At 41.6% G+C, this 19,147-nt stretch overlaps 1 protein-coding gene across 2 annotated transcripts in view; it reads right to left on the bottom strand.

Moving 5' to 3' along the window:
• vash1 (vasohibin 1) overlaps positions 1–19,147 on the bottom strand; it is a 48,848-nt gene that overhangs the window by 20,720 nt on the left and 8,981 nt on the right. For both annotated transcript variants that reach the window (XR_007248285.2, XM_048537918.2), the window contains exons 3-4: positions 8,797–8,853; positions 1,740–1,814 (exon numbers count right to left, since the gene is read on the bottom strand). Coding sequence is in view for 1 of the 2 variants with exons in the window: in XM_048537918.2 (XP_048393875.1) it covers positions 1,740–1,814; positions 8,797–8,853 (132 nt within the window). In the remaining variant the exon portion in view is untranslated. The remainder of the gene's footprint in view (positions 1–1,739; positions 1,815–8,796; positions 8,854–19,147) is intronic.

The raw sequence follows: 19,147 nt of genomic DNA, 5'->3' as shown, positions 1-19,147 counted from the left end.
ATGGTAGTCCAGTTCTGGTCGCCCTATTATAGGAAAGATGTGGATGCTTTGGAGAGGGTTCAGAGGAGGTTTACCAGGATGCTGCCTGGACTGGAGGGCTTATCTCATGAAGAGAGGTTGACTGAGCTCAGTCTCTTTTCATTGGAGAAAAGGAGGAGGAGAGGGGACCTAATTGAGGTATACAAGATAATGAGAGGCATAGATAGAGTTGATAGCCAGAGACTATTTCCCAGGGCAGAAATGGCTAGCACGAGGGGTCATAGTTTTAAGCTGGTTGGAGGAAAGTATAGAGGGGATGTCAGAGGCGGGTTCTTTACACAGAGAGTTGTGAGAGCATGGAATGCATTGCCAGCAGCAGTTGTGGAAGCAAGGTCATTGGGGTCATTTAAGAGACTGCTGGACATGCATATGGTCACAGAAATTTGAGGGTGCATACATGAGGATCAATGGTCGGCACAACATTGTGGGCTGAAGGGCCTGTTCTGTGCTGTACTGTTCTATGTTCTATGGTAGGCGACAACATCTGCTCCACCATAATCCCCAAAACTGGTTCCCTGCAAGCCTGTGTACTCAGCGCCCCGCTGTACTTCCTGTACACTCAGGGCTGTGCGGCCAAATTCAACACCAACTCCATTTACAAATTTGCTGATGACACCACTGCAGTGGGATAGATCTCAAACAATGACCGAGACAGAGTACAAGAAGGAGATAGTCAGTTCATGCCATGGTGTAAAGATAACAACCCCACAATGTCAGAAAAACAAAGGAGCTGGTCATCGACTTCAGGAAGCTGAGGGGAGGTCGTGCCCCTGTCTGTCTCAATGGTGCTGAGGTGGAGGAGGATGAGAGTTTCAACTTCCGAGCAGTAAATATCATCGATCTGCCCCAGTCCATCTACATCAATACAACAGTGAAGAAAGCACATCAATGCCTCTAAGGGTAAGGAAATTTGGCATTTCCACATGACTCTTACCAACTTAAGATGAACCATAGGAAACATCCTACAGCTTGGTACGGCAACTCCTCTGCCCAAAACTGCAAGAAACTACAAAATGTTGTGAACACAGCCCAGTCCATCACACAAACCAGCCTTCCTTCCACAGACTTGGTCTATACTTCCCGCTGCCCTGGGAAAGCAGCCAACATCATCAAAGACCCCTTGCACCCTGATTATTCTCACTTACACCCTCTTCCATCCGGCAGAAGATACAAAAGTTTGAAAACATGTACCAACAGATTCAGGAACAGCTTCTTCCCCATTGTCAAACTTATGAACGGACCTCTCATACATTAGAATTGATCTTTCTTGGCACTTTCTCTGTATTGCGCATTCTGATCAGATTTACTTTTGTGAGGCATGATTTGTCTGGTTAGTGCGCAAAACACTAACTCTGTCCATGGAACAACAATAATAAATCATTTCTGAAGAAGGGTCCCAACCCAAAATGTCAACTTTCCTGCTCCTCTGATGCTGCCTGGCCTGCTGTGCTTCTCCAGCTCTGCACTGTGTTATCTCTGATTCCAGCATTGGCAGTTCCTACTATCTCTCAATAATAAATCAAATCAAATAAATGCAAAATACTGCAGATGTTGCACAATCTGAACAGCAAGTGTGGAGAAACTCAGCAGGTCTGGCAGTATCTATGGAGACAGAGTTTATGTTTTGAGTCTAATATGAGCATTCTTCAGAATAGATTTTCTAACTTATTTTTAAAAATTTTCTCTGAAGAAAAGGATACATCCCCAAAATCACTGCTTCCAAGCATTTGATTGGTAGAGACTCTCGAATCATTTCTCGTGCTAGATCCATCAGGCTGTAAAACCAGAAACAAAAAAAAAAAATTAGATTTCAAAACCATCCTAATATTACAAATGATTTTGAGCAAGTGCTCAGGTGACATGAACCCAAGTCTGACCTTGCATTGTTGAAACTCAGAGGGTAATCAGATTCAGTGCAATTCACAGTCAGTCATTTTCATGAAAGTGAGGGAGTTCATTTACAAAATCAGAGCTACTCATTATAGAAATGAATTGATTCACAAGATGTGTTGCAGCTTTCCTATTTCTGACAGTTGGATCTTTTGAAAAACTTACATGCGAACACGCTCGTGTGAACAAACTTCAATAATTTGGAGATCAATCTCGCACCAGTTACTAAGATTAAACATAGTAAGATGTTGCTTAATTCACAAGGGATAACAAAAAAAACCTTGATTGCAATCATTCTTGATGTGGAGGTGCTGGTGTTGGACTGGGGTAGACAAAGTCACAAGTCGCACCACACCAGATTATAGTCCAACAGGTTTATTTGAAATCACAAACTTTTGGAGCACTACTTCTTCGTAAACTGACAAAGGAGCAGCACTCTGAAAGTTTGATGAATTCAAGTAAACCTGTTGGACTATAATCTGGTTTTGTGTGGCTTCTGATGCAATCATCCTTGCCTAACTTGACACAATAATGCAAGATTTAATGGATATGATGCAACTAGTATTAGGGGGAAAAAAGTCAAACTGATCACTTGAAATACAGATATCATCTGTCATACTTCCAACAATGTTTGATTTGCAGCCCTTCTTGAATTTACATGATAGCTATTTAAATTCATTAGTTTCCAGTTGTTGTATGTAAGTGTGAAAGGGTTAAAACCTCATTGAGCACTGTAAGCACCACACACTGTGGTTATATCAAAGGGCCTTGGTCAGAGAAAAGGAGGAGGTTGCAGGATGCATACCTAGGGTTAGTGTCTCTTGTTATGTAGGTTTTACATTCATGTCATTTGTAAATTGCACTGATGCAATAAACGTCAAATTGTTCACTCAAGAAGTCTTTTCCAGTTAAAGCTATTACACACTAAATCATTTCAGGCTTGAAGGGACTCTCACATATCTACAGTCACTAATTGAAGTTATTCATCAGTTTGTCCTATCAAAATGAGAGAGTAAGTTTTAGAGAGTTCATCAAGCTAATCCCTATATGTTTTGGAAACAAAGGTCTCCTGTGAAAGAATTAAGTAATATCATAGTTTTTCATAATATACCTCAATAGTTCACTCCACAATATACCTCAACAGCTCAATTGTGTCCTGAAGAATGGTCAAGTCTAAAAGTTGTGGGTGTGGAGGCGGATTTTAAGGGAAGCTTAAAGGAGGAAGTAAAACAGTAGAGAGGTGTACAGAGTGAATTCTACAGCACGTGGTTTGAGAGAATAATAAAGAGAAGTGAATCTTGGGTGTAGCGAGAGCAAAGCAGTATAAAAAGCTAGAGTATATGCACTAAAACAAAGAAGCTGGAAAAGCTCAGTAGGTCTAGCAGCATCTGTGAAGGAAAAAAACAGAGTTAATGTTTCAGGTCCCGTGACCCTTCCTCAGGACCCGAAACGTTAACTCTTGTTTTCTCCTTCACAGATGCTACCAAACCTGCTGAGCATTTCCAGCAACTTGATTTTTGTTCCTGATTTACAGCATCCGCAGTTCTTTCGATTTTTATTCCAGAGTACATGAAGTGGTTTGGCTTGCAGCTGCACATTATTTTATCCCTACTTGGGAAATCTACTCAGCTCTCCGGACTCGCATGACTGAAAATACTCCACTTGCAACTGGCTGATTTCTTGCTCCCTAAATTAGAGATGAATAACTTGTGAAAGATCAGGTGCAGAATATGCCATGTTACTTTAATCTGCTACAAATCTTGTGTGGGTGATGCAGCTTTGAAGCTGAACATATACGTGGGCACACTGGCTCTGATTGGCATGGTGGCTCAGTGGCTAGCACAGCTGCTACACAGCGCCTCGGCAAACACAATCCCAAACTAAACTAGTCCCACCTGTCTGTTCCTGCCTCATATCCCTCTATCCCTTTCCTATTCATGTATCCATCCAAATGCCTTTTAATCATTGTAATTGTATCAACATCCACCACTTCATCAGCAAGTTCACTCTACATGCCAAAATTTGTTTCTTATGTCTTTTTTAAAATCTCTCTCCTCTCACTTTAAATATGTGTCCCCTTGTTTTGAAATTCCCCATCTTAGGGAAAAGACAATTACCATCAACTCTATCTATACCCTGCATTATTTTATAAACATCTATCACCTCTCAACCTCCTGCGCTCCAGCGAAAAAATTCCCAGGCTATCCAGCCTTTCATTATTGCTCAAACCTTCCATACACAGCAACACCCGGGTAAATGTCTTCTGAACCATCTACAGCTTGACAATATCCTTCCTATAACTGAACAACCAAAACTGGACACAGTATTCCAGAAGAGGCTTCACCAATGTCCTGTATAACCACAACATAATGTCCCAACTAGTTTACTGAAAGGACTGAGCAATAAAAGCAAGCGTGCTGAATGCCTTTTTAACCATCCTGACCAAACGTGATGCAAACTTTATGTACCAGCACCGCTCGGTCCCAGTCTCTTACGAGACTATCCAGGGCAATATAATTAATTGTATAAGCCCTGCCCTTGTTTGTTGTGCCAAAATGCATTTATCCAGATTGATCTCCACCTGCCAGTTTTTCAGCCCATTGACCCATTTGATCAAGATCCATTTGTAATCTGAGATAACCTTCTTCACTGTCTACTGTGCCACCAATTTTGGTGTCATCCGCAAATTTACTAACTGGGCTCATCCAAATCATTTAGAAATGACAAACAAAAGTGGACCTAGAACCAATTCCTATGGAACACTGGTAACAGGCCTTCAGTCCAAAAAGCAACCCTCGACCATTACTCTGTGTCTCCTGCCATTAAGCCAACCATGTTTTCAACTAGCAAGCTCACCCTGACTTCCATGTCACCTAACATAACTAATTAGTCTACCATGCAGAACCTTGTCAAAGGCTTTACTAAAATCCAAATAAACAACGTCTAATGCTCGGCCATCATCTACCTGTTTGGTAACTTCCTCAATTAAGTTTGTGAGACACAATTTTCCTCACACAAAACTGACTATCCCTAAACACTTTTTGCCTCTCTAAAATGTCCATAAATCCTATCTTTTATAACCACCTCCAATAATTTACCCACAAATGTTGTGCTGTTGTTTAAGAAAGGTTGCAAGGAGAAGTCTGGAGACTACAGACCTGGGAATCTGACATCAGTGGTGAGTAGGTTTTTGGAGGTGATTCTGAAAGATAAAATTTACATGCATTTGGCAGGGCAAGGACCGATTAGGCACCGTTAGCATGGTTTTGTGCATGGGAAACTGCGTCTCACGAACTTGATTGAGTTTTTTTAATGTAGTGATCAAGAAGATTAATGGGAGCAGAGCAGCAGGCATTATTTACTTGGACTTTAGTAAAGCCTTTGAGAAGGTTCTGCTTGGTAGACTAATTAGTAAAGTTACATCACATGGGATTCAGGATGAGCTTGCCAATTTAATACAAAATTGCCTTTATGGTAAGAGACAGAGGGAGGTGCTGGAGTGTTGTTTTTCGGACTGGAGGCCTGTGACCAGCTATTTTCCACAGGGATTAGAACTGGGTCCACTTTTGTTTGGCATTTGTGGCAAAGACCAGTGGGAAACTAGAAGACTGGGAAGACTTTAAAGGTCGACAGAAAGCACAAAAATAAAAGGCTATAAAGAAAAGTAAGCCAGATTATGAGACCGAGCTAGCTCAGAATATAAAGACGGAGAGCAAAAGTTTCTATGAAAAGAGTGGCTAAGGTAAACATTGGTTCTTTAGAGGATGCGAAGGAGAATTTAATAACAGGAAATGAGGAAACAGCCAAGGCATTGAACAGGTATTTTTGTCAATCTTCACAGTGGAGGACATGAATAACTTGCCAGTAATTGATGATGAAGAGGCTAAGATTGGTGAGGACCTAGACACGATCATTATTGCGAAAGTAGTAGTGTTGGGCAAACTAATGGAGCTAAAAGTAGACAAGTCTCCTGGCCCAAATGGAATGCAGCCCAGGGTACTCAAAGAGATCGCGGGAGAAATGGCAAATGCACTCGTGGTAATTTTCCAAAATTTTCAGGTAGTTCTAGCAGATTGGCTGTTTTCCAATGTGATGCTACCACTCAAAAAAAGAGAGGTAATCAAAAGATGGGGAATTATAGGCTGGTTAGCTTAACCTCCATAGTAGGGAAAATACTTGATTCTATCATCAAGGAAGAAATAGCAAGACATCCAGGTAGAAATTGTACAAAGGTGCAGCCTGGGTTCAGGAAAGGCAGGTCATACTTGATTAACTTGCTGAAATTCTATGAAGGCATTATGAGCGGAGTGGACAATGGGGACCTAGTAGATGTGGTGAATCTAGATTTCTGAAAGGCATTCAACAACATGCCACACAAAACACTGCTGCATAAGATAAAGGTGGACACCGTTACAGGCAATGTATTAGCATGGGCAAAGGATTGGTTAACAAACAGGAAGCACAGAGTGGGGATAAATGAGTGCTTTTCTGGTTGGTGAACAGTGACTCGTAGTATTTCTTAGGGATCAGTGTTGGGACCACAACTGTTTATAACTTACATAGATGATTTGGAGTTGGTGACCACGTGTAGTGTGGATGACACTAAGATGAGTGGTAGAGCAAAGTGTGCAGGGGACTCTAAATTTGCACAGGGATACAGATAGTTAAAGTGAGTAGGCAAAAGTCTGGCAGATGGAATTCAATGCTGAATAGACTGGGATTATATTCATTGGAATTCCGAAGAATCGGGGGGAATGTTATAGAAACATATAAAATTGTGAAGGGAAAGATCAGATAGAAGCAGGGAGGTTGTTCCCATTGGTAGGTAAACTAGAACAAGAAGGCATAGCCTCATAATTAGGGGGAGCAGATTAAAGACTGAATTGAGGAGGAACTTCTTCACCCAAAAGGTTATGAATCTGTGAAATTCCCTCTCCTGTCAAGTAGTTGAGGCTTCCTTATTGAATGATTTTAAAGCTAGGATAGACAATTTTTTGCATGGTAAAGAAATTAAAGGAACTGAGGCTGTGAAAAGATCAGCCATGATCTCGCTGAATGGCAAATCAGGCTTGAAGGGCCAGATGGCCTACTCTAGCTCCTGATATTCCTTGATAAATGATTTGGATGAGAATATAAAGAGGCATGGGAGGTGATGACCTAATGGTATTATCACTAGAATGCTAATGCAGAGACCAGGATAACAGTGTGGGGACCCAGGTTCAAAACCCAGCACGGCAGATGATGGAATTTGAATTCAATAAAATATCTGGAATTAAGAACCTAATGATGGCCACGAATCCATTGTTGATTGTTGGGGAAAACCTGTCTGGTTCACTAACGTCCTTTATGGAAAGAATCTGCCACGTTTACCATTTTTTCTATTCATTTGTGGGATGTGGGCTTCGCAGGCCGGACCAGCATTTCTTGGGTAATGTAGAGAGACCCAGGGGTTCAGGTACATAAGTTTGGATCACATCTAGGGTGGTTAAAAAGTCACTTAGCAGACTTGCCTTCATTGCTAAGTCCTTTGAGTAGAGGAGTTGGGAAGTCATGTTCAAGTTGCACAGGGCATTGGTGAGGCCTCTTCAGAAATACTGTGTCCAGTTCTAGTCATCCAGTTGTATGAAGAATATCATTAAGCTAGGCAGGGTTCAGAAGAGATCTACCAAGATGTTGCCACGTATGGAAGGTCTGAATTATAAAGGAAGGCTAGGCAGGCTGGGACATTTTCCACTGGAGCTGAGGAGGTTGAGAGGTCGCCATATTGAGGTTTATAAAATGATGAGGCGTATAGATTGGGTTAATAGTTAGTGTCTTTTCCCTTGGATGGGGATTTCAAGACTGGGGACATGTTTTTAAGGCGAGAAGAGGGATTAAAAAAGACATGCGGGGCAAACTTTTTTTTAAAAAACACACAGAGGGTAGTTCATGCGTGGAATGAACTTCCTGATTTGATTTGATGTGTTATTGTCATGTACTTGAGTACAGTGAAAAGTTCTGTTTTGCGAGTAGTACAGGCAGATCATAACATATGAGGACGGCAGATCATTGGGTGTTTCGACAAAAGGTTACAACTGAACAGGAGGTGCACAAAAGCAAGATCAACATTAGATTTGAAATTAGAGAGGTCCATTCAGCAAGCTAAAAACAACGGGGAAGAAGCTGTTCTTAAACCTGTTGGCATGCGCGTTCAAGCTTCTGTATCTACTGCCTGACTGATGAAGTTGCAAGAAAGTACTACCAGAGTGGGAGAGGTCTTTGGTGATATTAGTAGCCTTTCCACAGCAACAAGTTTCATTCATGGAACGAATGGATGGGATTTTGACTTTCACGATGGTCTGAAAATACACAACTTTCTGTTGGAAGTGATGGATGTAGGCACAGTTACAACATCTAAAAAACATTTGGACAAATACATGAATAGGAAAGGTCAGGAGGGTTATGGGTCAGGAGTAGGCAGTGAGACGAGTTTAGTTTGGGATTACGTTCGGCATAGATTAGTTGGACCGAAGGGTCCGTTCCATGCTGTATGACTCTATGTGACAAAAGAAATTCATAAGTTCCTCTTTGTTGTTGGAAGTATAACATTCTCTTTATTACAAGCTCTAATGTCAGGACAACACGCTCAGTTGTAACATTCTCTATTAGACATCATATCCCCAGTGCCATAAAAGACAGCTTTATACTATTTACAAGGCTATTTACTATTGTTTTCTGAAATTTAACAAAGAACGTTGTATACTTCTTCAAGCAAATTCAAGCTAAGAAGAAAATTATGGCACATTGAACAGATTTGCCCTAATATGCCATCAGTTCAGAACTGACCAAAGGGTCGTTACTCAATGACAGCTGATCAGTGCTACTTACCCAGTTAAAGGTCGGTTTTTCTTAATCTCAAAAAATTGTGTTCCAGTGTGATTGTACCTGGGTTGGATGGTTAAGTAATAATTCAAAAGGCACAAAAAAGAATCACTGCAGCATACCTGACACAGGAGACTCTGCAGAATAGGGAGTTCTGCAACTGTCTACTGTTAACTTCTGGGAGAGATATAATGTTGAATTTTTAATTCTACATGTTTCTTTTTGTCTGAAAGTTGGACAAATGAAATCAGTCTGACAAGGTCTTGAAAACTCCCCTACCTGGCACATCTCCACACCAACCCCCCCCAACCAAGCCTCCAGTTGGTAGTGAGCAGAAATGACTACTGTGTCCTGAAGCGACGGCCCTCGACAAAGCAGCTGGTGTCATTCTTAAAACAGAAGTTGCTTTTAATCATAATTGCATTTCCAAAGCATGTGAAATGAAGCGTGTTACTCCAAGTGCTCTAACCATTCTCGAGCTGAGCAGAACAGTGTTAAAATCCATTAACTCATAATTGCAGTTTGCATCTCACATGAAGTGTTTTGCATTTTCTGAAAAACTACATTAGTAAAGGAACAACCAATGGGGTATCCCAAGATAATAAAATGTGAGGCTGGATGAACACAGCAGGCCAAGCAGCATCTCAGGAGCACAAAACCAATGGGGTATGTCTGTTTTTGACCGAAATAAATTGGTATCATAGATTAGTGGGCAAACTGTAACTGACAAGGAGCTACCTTTAACAGGAAATAGAGCATAATTAACATATATTCTCACAAAGGAAACGTTAGGGCATTAAAAACAACCAAAGAGTCACTTGGATGACAACAGATCGAAAATAGACTCCTGTGGACAGTGCAACAGAGAACCAGGCCAAATGTAAAGAGTTCACAGGGGAAATGAACACAAATGAAAAGGTGAAAAGGGAGAATACAAGATGAAGTTTGTGGCTAACCACTAAAAGGAATCCAAAGGTTTTCTATAGGCTAATAAGTAATAAAAAAAATAGTAAAATGTCGAATGGAACCAACTGGGAACCAAAAATGAGTTTTATACATAGAGACAAGGGACAGGTTAAGGTATGAAATAAATGTTTTGTATCTTCTACCCAGGTCATGGGGAAAAGGATGGTTTAGACATTTAATGAGTTTATAATTTCTTAGGAGGTGGTATAGGATAGCTGGTCTCTACTCAAAAGATGATAAGACATTAGGACCCTATTTAAGGTAAAGGGCAAGGGTTTACAGGGGATGTGAAGAGAAAAATATATTCACTAAGAGGATGGTAGGGATCTGGAACTCTGCCTGTGTGGTTGGTACAGGCAGACACACTCATAAGTTTAAGAAGAATTCAGATAAGCACTTCCGATGCCACGGCACACAAGCTGAGTGCTGGCAAATGGGATATGAATAGCTAGGTGCTTGTTCCTGACTGGCACAGGTGATGGATCAATGGGCCTTTGTCTTGCTGGTCGGTCGGAACAAACCCAGGGATGGTGGCGTAAGGCATGATTCCCCAAGTATGACGATATCAGGGTGTGGGACGGGCCTTTCAATTCTGGCACAAGATTTTGTAAGGAGAACTAATGCAGGGAAGAAAGGGCAGTTTGCCCGTGCTTCTCACATCTAGGGCTATGCATGCACTTCCATTCTTCACCCTTTGAAACAACTGAGTGGCTTGCCAGGCATTCCAAAGTGCTTTTAAGAATCAATCACATTACTGTAGTTTAACAAACATCTGCATCTGATGAGGTAACAGAGATAGTTGATGGGAGTAATGCTGCTGATGTGGTGAACATGAAGTTCTAAATGGTAATTTGTAAAAACTCAAAACAGACTGCAAATGAAATGGGTCTAAAAAGGAACAGCTGCAACATGTTTATACATGTGGTTGAGTTTCTGAAGACTGAGGTAGTTAGTGGTTCACTTTTGGCATGGAGAAATGTTTCTAGTAAATTTCCTTGTGGCCAAAGAAATGATCCCTGTTCTTTCACCTATATATTAGAACATAGACCAAAACCGCACAGACCAGGCCCTTTGGCCCTCAATGTTGTGCCGACTTGTGAACTAATCTAAGCCCCTCCCCCTACACTATCCCATCATCATCCATATGCTTATCCAAGGACTGTTTAAATGCCCCTAATGTGGCTGAGTTAACTACATTGGCAGGCAGGGCATTCCACACCCTTACCACTCTCTGAGTAAAGAACCTGCCTCTGACATCTGTCTTAAATCTATCACCCCTCACTTTGTAGCTATGCCCCCTCGTACAAGCTGATGTCATCATTCTAGGAAAAAGACCCCCATTGTCCACCCTATCTAACCCTCTGAACATCTTGTATATCTCTATTAAATCCCCTCTTAGCCTCCTTCTCTCCAATGAGAACAGACCCAAGTCCCTCAGCCTTTCTTCATAAGACCTTCGCTCCAGACCCGGCAACATCCTGGTAAATCTCCTCTGCACCTTTTTCAATGCTTCCACATCCTTCCTGTAATGGGGCGACCAGAACTGTATGCAATATTCCAAGTGAGGCTGCACTAGCATTTTGTACAGTTGCAGCATGACATCACGGCTCCAAAACTCAATCCCTCTACCAATAAAACCTAACACACCGTAAGCCTTCTTAACAGCACTATCAACCTGGGTGGCAACTTTCAGGGATCTATGTACATGGACACCAAGATCCCTTTGCACATCTACACTACCAAGAATCTTTCCATTGACCCAGTATTCTGCCTTCCTATTATTCTTTCCAAAGTGAATCACCTCACATTTATCCGGATTAAACTCCATTTGCCACCTTTCAGCCCAATTCTGCAGTTTATCCAAGTCTCCCTGCAACCTGCAACATTCTTCCACACTGTCCACCACTCCACTGACTTTAGTGTCATCTGCAAACTTACTAACCCATCCACCTATGCCTGCGTCCAAGTCATTTATTAAAATGACAAACAGCCGTGGTCCCAAAACAGATCCTTGAGGCACACCACTAGTAGCTGGACTCCAGGCTGAATAGTTTCCATCAACCACCACTCATTGCCTTCTTACAGAAAGCCAGGTTCTAATCCAAACTGCTAAATCTCCCTCAATCCTATGCCTCCGTATTTTCTCCAATAGTCTACCATGTGGAACCTTATCAAAGGCTTTACTGAAGTCCATGTACACCACATCAACTGCCCGACCCTCAGCCACATGTTTGGTCACCTTCTCAAAAAACTGGGTGAGACACAACCTGCCCTTGACGAATCCATGTTGACTATCTCCAATCAAATTGTTGCTTGCTAGATGATTATAAATCCTATCTCTTATAAATCTTTCCAGAACTTTTCCTACAACAGACATAAGGCTCACTGGTCCATAATTACCTGGGTCATCTCTACTGCCCTTCTTGAACAAGGGCACAACATTTGCAATCCTCCAGTCCTCTGGTACTAATCCTGTAGACAACGAGGACGCAAAGATCAAGGTCAAAGGCGCCGCCACCTCCTCCCTAGCTTCCCAGAGAATCCTCGGAAAAATTCCATCCAGCCCAGGGGATTTATCTAACTTCACACCTTCTAGAATTGATAACGCTTTCTCCTTACTAACCTCAATCCTTTCAATTCTAATAGCTCGTAACACAGTCTTCTCCTCTACAATATTCTCCTTTTCCTGAGTGAAAACAGATGAGAAATATTCGTTTAGCACCTCTCCGATCTCCACAGGGTCCACACACAACTTCCCACTTCTGTCTTTGACTGGCCCTATTCCTACCCTAGGCATCCTCTTATTCCTCACATACCTATAGAAAGCTTTAGGGTTCTCCTTTATTCTACCCGTCAATGTCTGCTCATGTCCCCTCCTTGCTCTTCTTCACTCTCTTTAAATCCTTTCTAGCTAATCTGTAACTCTCCATCGCCTCATCTGAACCATCTTATCTCAACGTCACATAAGCCTCCCTCTTCCGCTTAACAAGAGATACAATTTCTTCAGTAAACCACGGTTCCCTTAACTTATCACTGACCCCTGCCTGACAGGGACGTACCTATCAAGGACACGCAATATCTGTTCCTTAAACCAGCTCCACATTTCGATTGTCCCCATCCCCTGCATTTTGCTACCCCATTCTATGCCTCTTAAGTCTTGCCTAATCGCATTATAATTGCCTTTCCCCCATCTTTAACTCTTGCCCTGTGGCATGTTCCTATCCCTTTCCATCGCTAAACTAAATGTAACCGAATTATGGTCACTCTCTCCAAAGTGCTCACCTAACACTAAATCAAACACCTGGCCTGGTTCATTGCCAAGTACCAGATCCAGTGTGGCCTCCCCGCTTGTCGGCCCTTCGACATACTGTGTCAGGAAACCCTCCTGCACACACTGGACAAAAACTGATCCATCCAACATACTTGAGTTATAGCATTTCCAGTCAATGTTGGGGAAGTTAAAGTCTCCCATCATGACCACCCTGTTCCTTTCACTCCTGCCCAGAATCGTTTTGCCAATCCTCTCCTCCACATCCTTTGCGGAGGCCTATAAAAAACTCCCAGCAGTGTGACCTCTCCTCTCCTGTTTCTGACCTGAGCCCGTACCACCTGAGTAGACGAGTCTTCATCAAAAGTTCTTTCAGCCACTGTTATACTGTCCTTGACCAACAAAGCCACACCTCCACCTTTTTTTTTAAAAACTGTCTTCCCTGATCCTGATGAAAGATCTAAACCCTGGAACCTGCAACATCATTCCTGACCTTCCTCTATCCATGTCTCCCAAACGGCCACAACATCGAAGTCCCAGGTACTTTTGCCCATATTAATGGCCAAAACCTTGCTGGAAGGCACAACACAAAACCTGAAAGCATTGCAATGTGGAGGATAAAGGAAGAACTTTAAAAAGGATGGACAGAATGTTGTAATAGGTGGACAAATGGCAGATATAAGTTAATACAGATAAACGCAAGTAGGATGAATGCAAATAGCTAAATAAAGGGGGCAATTCAAAATAATTGTATAGTAGCTCTGCACTTTGTTATCTTTATGAATGACTTGGATGAGGAAGTGGGAGGGTTGTTAGTAAGTTTGCCGATGACATGAAGGTTGGTGGAGATGTGGACAGTGTGGACGGCTGTTGTAGGTCGTAATGGGATATTGACAGGATGCAGAACTGGGCAAAGAAGTGGCAGATGAAATTCAACCTGGAAAAGTGTGAAGTGATTCATTTTGGAAGGTCGAATTTGAATGCAGAATATAGAGTTAGTGGCAGGATCCTTGGCAGTGTGGAGGAACAGAGGGATCTTGGGGTCCACGTCCATATATCCCTCAAAGTTGCCACTCAATTTGATAGGGTTGTTAAAAAGGCATACGATGTGTTGGTTTTTATTGGCAGGGGAATTGAGTTTAAGAGCAGTGAGGTTATGCTGCAGTTGTATAAAACTCTGGTTAGACCACACTTGGAATAATGTGTTCAGTTCTGGTCACCTCATTATAGGAAAGATGTGGAAGCTTTAGAGAGAGTGCTGAGGAGATTTACCAGGATGCGGCCTGGACTGGAGGGCAGGTCTTATGAGGAAAAGTTGATGGTGCTAGGGCTTTTTTCATTGGAGCGAAGAAAGATAAGAGGTGACTTGATACAAGATGATGAGAGGCATAGATAGAGTGGATAGCCAGAGACTTTTCCTCAGGGTGGAAATGACTATGATGTGGGGACATAATAATGTGATTGGAGGAAGGTATAGGGGAGATGTCAGAGGTAGGTTCTTTACAAAGAGAGTGGTGGGTGTGTGGAATGTGCTGCGGCAGTAGGAGTGGAATCAGATACTTTAGAGACTTTTAAGCGACTCTTGGATAAGCACGTGGAGGATAGTAAAATGTAGGGTGTGCACGGTAGGATAATAGGTTGGCACAACATCATGGGCTGAAGGGCCTGTACTTTCTACGTTCTAGCAGAGGGACGAGAGGTCTTCTTTGTATCGATCATTAAAAGAGGCAGGGCAGATTGGAATAATGATTATCAAAGCATGCAGCATCTCAGGCTTTACCAGAGGAACAGAGTTAAAAAAAATGTTATATTAAACACTGCATAAAACAGGTCTGGAACACTGGTCTGGCTTTAACTGGATTACAGTAAATCAGTTCGAGCATCACACTTTAGGATGGATGAGAAGATGTGAGAAAGGGTGCAGTAAAGCAGTTAAAATGCACTAATGGGAGAATGTGGTGATGTGGGTTTAATCAAGGCATACAAGATGATCCATATCATAGAGATCATCCAGACCATTATTGGAAAAGGATGGATGTGCAGGGCTACAAGGAGAAGGTGAAGAAACAGCAGTAGGCAATCTTTTCCTTCAGAGATTCAGCACAGACATGATAGGCTGAATGGGTAACCATTCTGTGATTCTATATTGTCCTGATTAGTTACTCGTAGAACATTTAATTCCATACATAACTAAGTGACATTCAGAGAAGATGGTGGTGTAATGGTAATGTCACTGCACTAGTAATCCAGAGGCCCAGGTTAATGCTCTGGGTACACCAGGTCAAATCCTATCATGACTGTCAGTCAAAACTAAATTAACTAATAAACCTTAGAAATGAAAGCTAGCCTTGTACAGTTATCATGTTGTTAAAAACCCACCTGACTTACTAACATCCTTTAGGGAAGGAAACCTGCTATCTTTTCCTGGTCTAGCCTAGATGTGGCTCCAGCTCCATCGTCATGTGTTGTCTCTTAACAGCCCTCTCTGGCCTAGCATGCCATCCAGTTCAAAGGCAATTTGGAACAGGCCACCAATGTCTACATCCTGTAAAAGGATAAATTTAAAAAGACTGATATTTACACGCCATGTGGTAGTGAAGGTAAAAAAATAAAACAAATGATTTGAGTATAACCCGAATACACCTTACCAAGAAGAACCAAATTTGGAGAACATCTAGGTAATAGTGACTACAACATAATACAATTTAGATAAATGACAAAGAACATAATAAAAGAAAAAATAGGTGAAGTGGTTGGAGAAAAGCAGATATTGAGGAACTATTAACACAACTTGGGAAAATAAAAGGGACATTGACATCATTGTTGATAAACAATCAACAACAGGCAACATTTAAAATGGTGCTCAGCAGTCATGTAAAAGTAAAAACAGAAATAAAAGCCCTGAACATTAGTAGCACTCCATGGATGAATAATGATAAAAGGCAACAATTGAGCGCAGGAGAGAGAAAATGAAAAGATTAGGAAAGAAGCCAAAGAATCGATTAAAAAAAAGGCACAGAGTCACTATGAAATAATCAATGAACATAAACAAAAAGTAGAATATTTTACACGTACATCAATCAGAAAGGATGGCTCTACTGGGAGTAAGGCCATTAAAAGGTAATGCCTCAGGTAGGAACACAGATAGGGAAGAAATATAAAATAATTATTTTGCTTCAGTGTTTGTCAGGGAGATGCAATGCTAATTACTGAGAAAAGTGCTTTCAAACAATGAAAACAGCTAGAGTGAATACCAAAAACAAACACAAAAGGGAATAATATTCCTGGTCTGATTGTCTGTATACAGGTGTTTTGAAGAGAATTTAGGAAAGTGAAAGCAGAGACATGACTACTCATATTTAAGAATTCACCAGTATTCCTATATTTAAGGTAAACAAAACAGGTCCAGGGAATTATACAGCAGTTAGCTTATGACAACTGATAGGAAATACAATTGAATCATTAAAGAACAGAATATATAGAATTTAAACATTAAAAGGTCAGTTTGATTTGAAGTGGAAAAAAGAAACCCTGCTTCAACAGGTTTTGTTAATTGTTTTTTATGAGGTAGCAGTGTCGATAAATTATATCTGCTGCATTGCACATATCTAAACTTCACCCAGACAAATGGGAGTTAAGATTTTGGTTGGAAGAAAAGAAGTCACTAATTATATTACTTGAATGGTACCAGGCTAGGCTGGGTAGAAGAGCAAAGGGTTCTGGAAGTACTAATATATCCATTATTAAATGTTGTGCTACAAGTTAGCAAAACCAATTTTAAAAAAGTTGTTTTATTTCTAGAGGAACAGAACTTAAAACCAGGAGAACTATACTCAACCGGTAGTGAACTTCAACTTGATTACATTTTGATACTGTGCTCAGTTCTGGTTGCCACATTGTACAAAAATAAAAGGACATGGGGGCTGGAGGATGTTTGTGGCATCGTGGGCAGCATCGTGTTTCAGACCATTCAGTCCGTTGATCCTGGTGCATCATTTAACAAGATCACAGAATCATGCAATCACTACAGTGCAAATAGAGGCCATTCAGCCCATCCATCCTGCACTGCCTATACAAATTGCATTCTCCTCTACCCCTGCATTTACCACAGCTAATCCACCTAGCCTGCACATCACTAGCCACTATGGGCCAATTTCGCATGGCCAGTGCAACCAATCTGCACATCTTCGGACTGTGGGATGAAACCACAGCATCAGGCAGAAGCCCACGCAGACAAAGGGAGCATGTGCAAACTCCACAGAGCCTTAATTCCATTTTCTTGCCTGCACCAGCCCCATCCCATAACTCTCGACTCACTTGTACATCAAAAATGTGTCTGGCTCAGTCTTGATTGATTAAAAGGGAATGACAGAATTTGGGTGTTGGTACTGTTATTCCACACATTCGAACAGCATTAATTCTCCACGGGGCAGTTTAACGTGGTTCAGACATTTTACACAGAGATCATGTCCAGTTTACAAATAAGTTCCTTTGTTACAGTTTGTTTCCAACTACCAGTAACAGATTTAATGGTCAACAGCAGAGAATCAGACCATTCATAAAGGAGGGAATGAAACTATCGTGCTTCAGCACAGACTTGCAGCAGCTCCAAATTTGTCTGGCCCTTTAATTCACCTTCTTGCTGTTTATGAGAGACAGGGCTGTGTGGTTTCAAATTTTTTGAAATCACAACAGCCACGTTCACAGAAGGAGATATTTGCAATGGAAAATACTTCAAGGAAAATATTGTTACTCCTACAAATGTAGGAGTTTGTTGAAAAAAAGACACAAGCAGGAAAATTGGTGGTGTAGCCGACAGCAAAAAGGTTTACCTCAGTACAACGGGACCTTGAACAGATGGGCAAATGGAATCTAATTTAGGTAAATGTGAGGTGTTGCATTTTGGTAATGCAAACCAATCTAAACAGCGTAGGCCTTATACAGTTAAGGTAAGGCCCTGGGGAGTGCTGCCAAACAGAGACCTTGGGGTACAGGTTCATAGCTCTTTGAAAGCGGAGTCACGGGTAGACAGGGTAGTGAAAGAGTTTGACACCATTATTGGTCAGGAGTTGGGTATGCCTTTATTGGTCATGAGTTGGGATGTCATGTCGTGGCTGTACAAGACAACAGTTCAGCCACTTTGAGTACTGCATTTAAAACTAGTTGCTCTTTGAGTGGAAGGATGTTGTTAAACTTGAAGGGGTTCAGAAAATATTTAAAAAAGAAGTTGCCAGGGTTGGGGATGGCAGCAATAGGGAAAGGGTGGGGATATTTTCCCCTGGAGTGTCAGAGGCTGAGTGATGATCTTAAAGAGGTTTAGAAAATCATGAAGGGCATGAATAGGGTGCATAGACAAGTTATTTCCCCAGGGTTGGGGAATTTCAAAACTAGAGGGCATAAAATAAGGAGAGAGGGAAAAAATTTAAAAGAGACGCAAGGGGCAAATCTTTCACACAGAGAATGGTGCATGTATGCAATGAAGTGTCAGAGGAAGGGGTGGAAGCTGGTACAATTACAACATTCAAAAGACATCTGGACATCCTATTTAAATCTGGTCCCATTTGCAAGCATTTGGCCCATATCCCTCTAAACCCTTCCTATTCATATACAGGGGTATACGAATAGGAAGGGTTTAAGAGGGATATGGGCCAAATGCTTGCAAATGGGACCAAATTCATATACAGGGGTATATGAATAGGAAGGGTTTAGAGGGATATGGGCCAAATGCTTGCAAATGGGACCAGATTTAAATAGGATGTCCAGCCGGGATGGATGAGTTGGACCGAAGGGTCTGTTTCCTTGCTGTACAATTCTATGACTCTATGAGGTCATGATAATTTAACAATACCAGGGTGGCTTGCTCAATTTTGCTTCATGCTATGCACTAATGTGAACAAAGGATAAACAGCTTGCTTCTTTTACACACCCATCACAATGGAGCTGAACATGATATTTATTTAAGAATAACAAGAGGATCCACATCAAGCATGCTGTTCCAGGAATATGTGGGCCATAGCCTAGACAATACTTCACAGAGGAAATCTAATTGCATTTGGTTTGTTCTTGGACGTTGTATTATCCATTGTGGAGAGACACGGCCTGCAGACCAAAAACCCATTAGTG

Source organism: Stegostoma tigrinum, chromosome 10 (genome assembly GCF_030684315.1).
Source record: "Stegostoma tigrinum isolate sSteTig4 chromosome 10, sSteTig4.hap1, whole genome shotgun sequence".
In the NCBI taxonomy this organism is placed as follows: domain Eukaryota; kingdom Metazoa; phylum Chordata; class Chondrichthyes; order Orectolobiformes; family Stegostomatidae; genus Stegostoma; species Stegostoma tigrinum.
The sequence above is the reverse complement of the archived record's forward strand: the minus strand, read 5'-3'. Positions and strand labels throughout refer to the sequence as shown.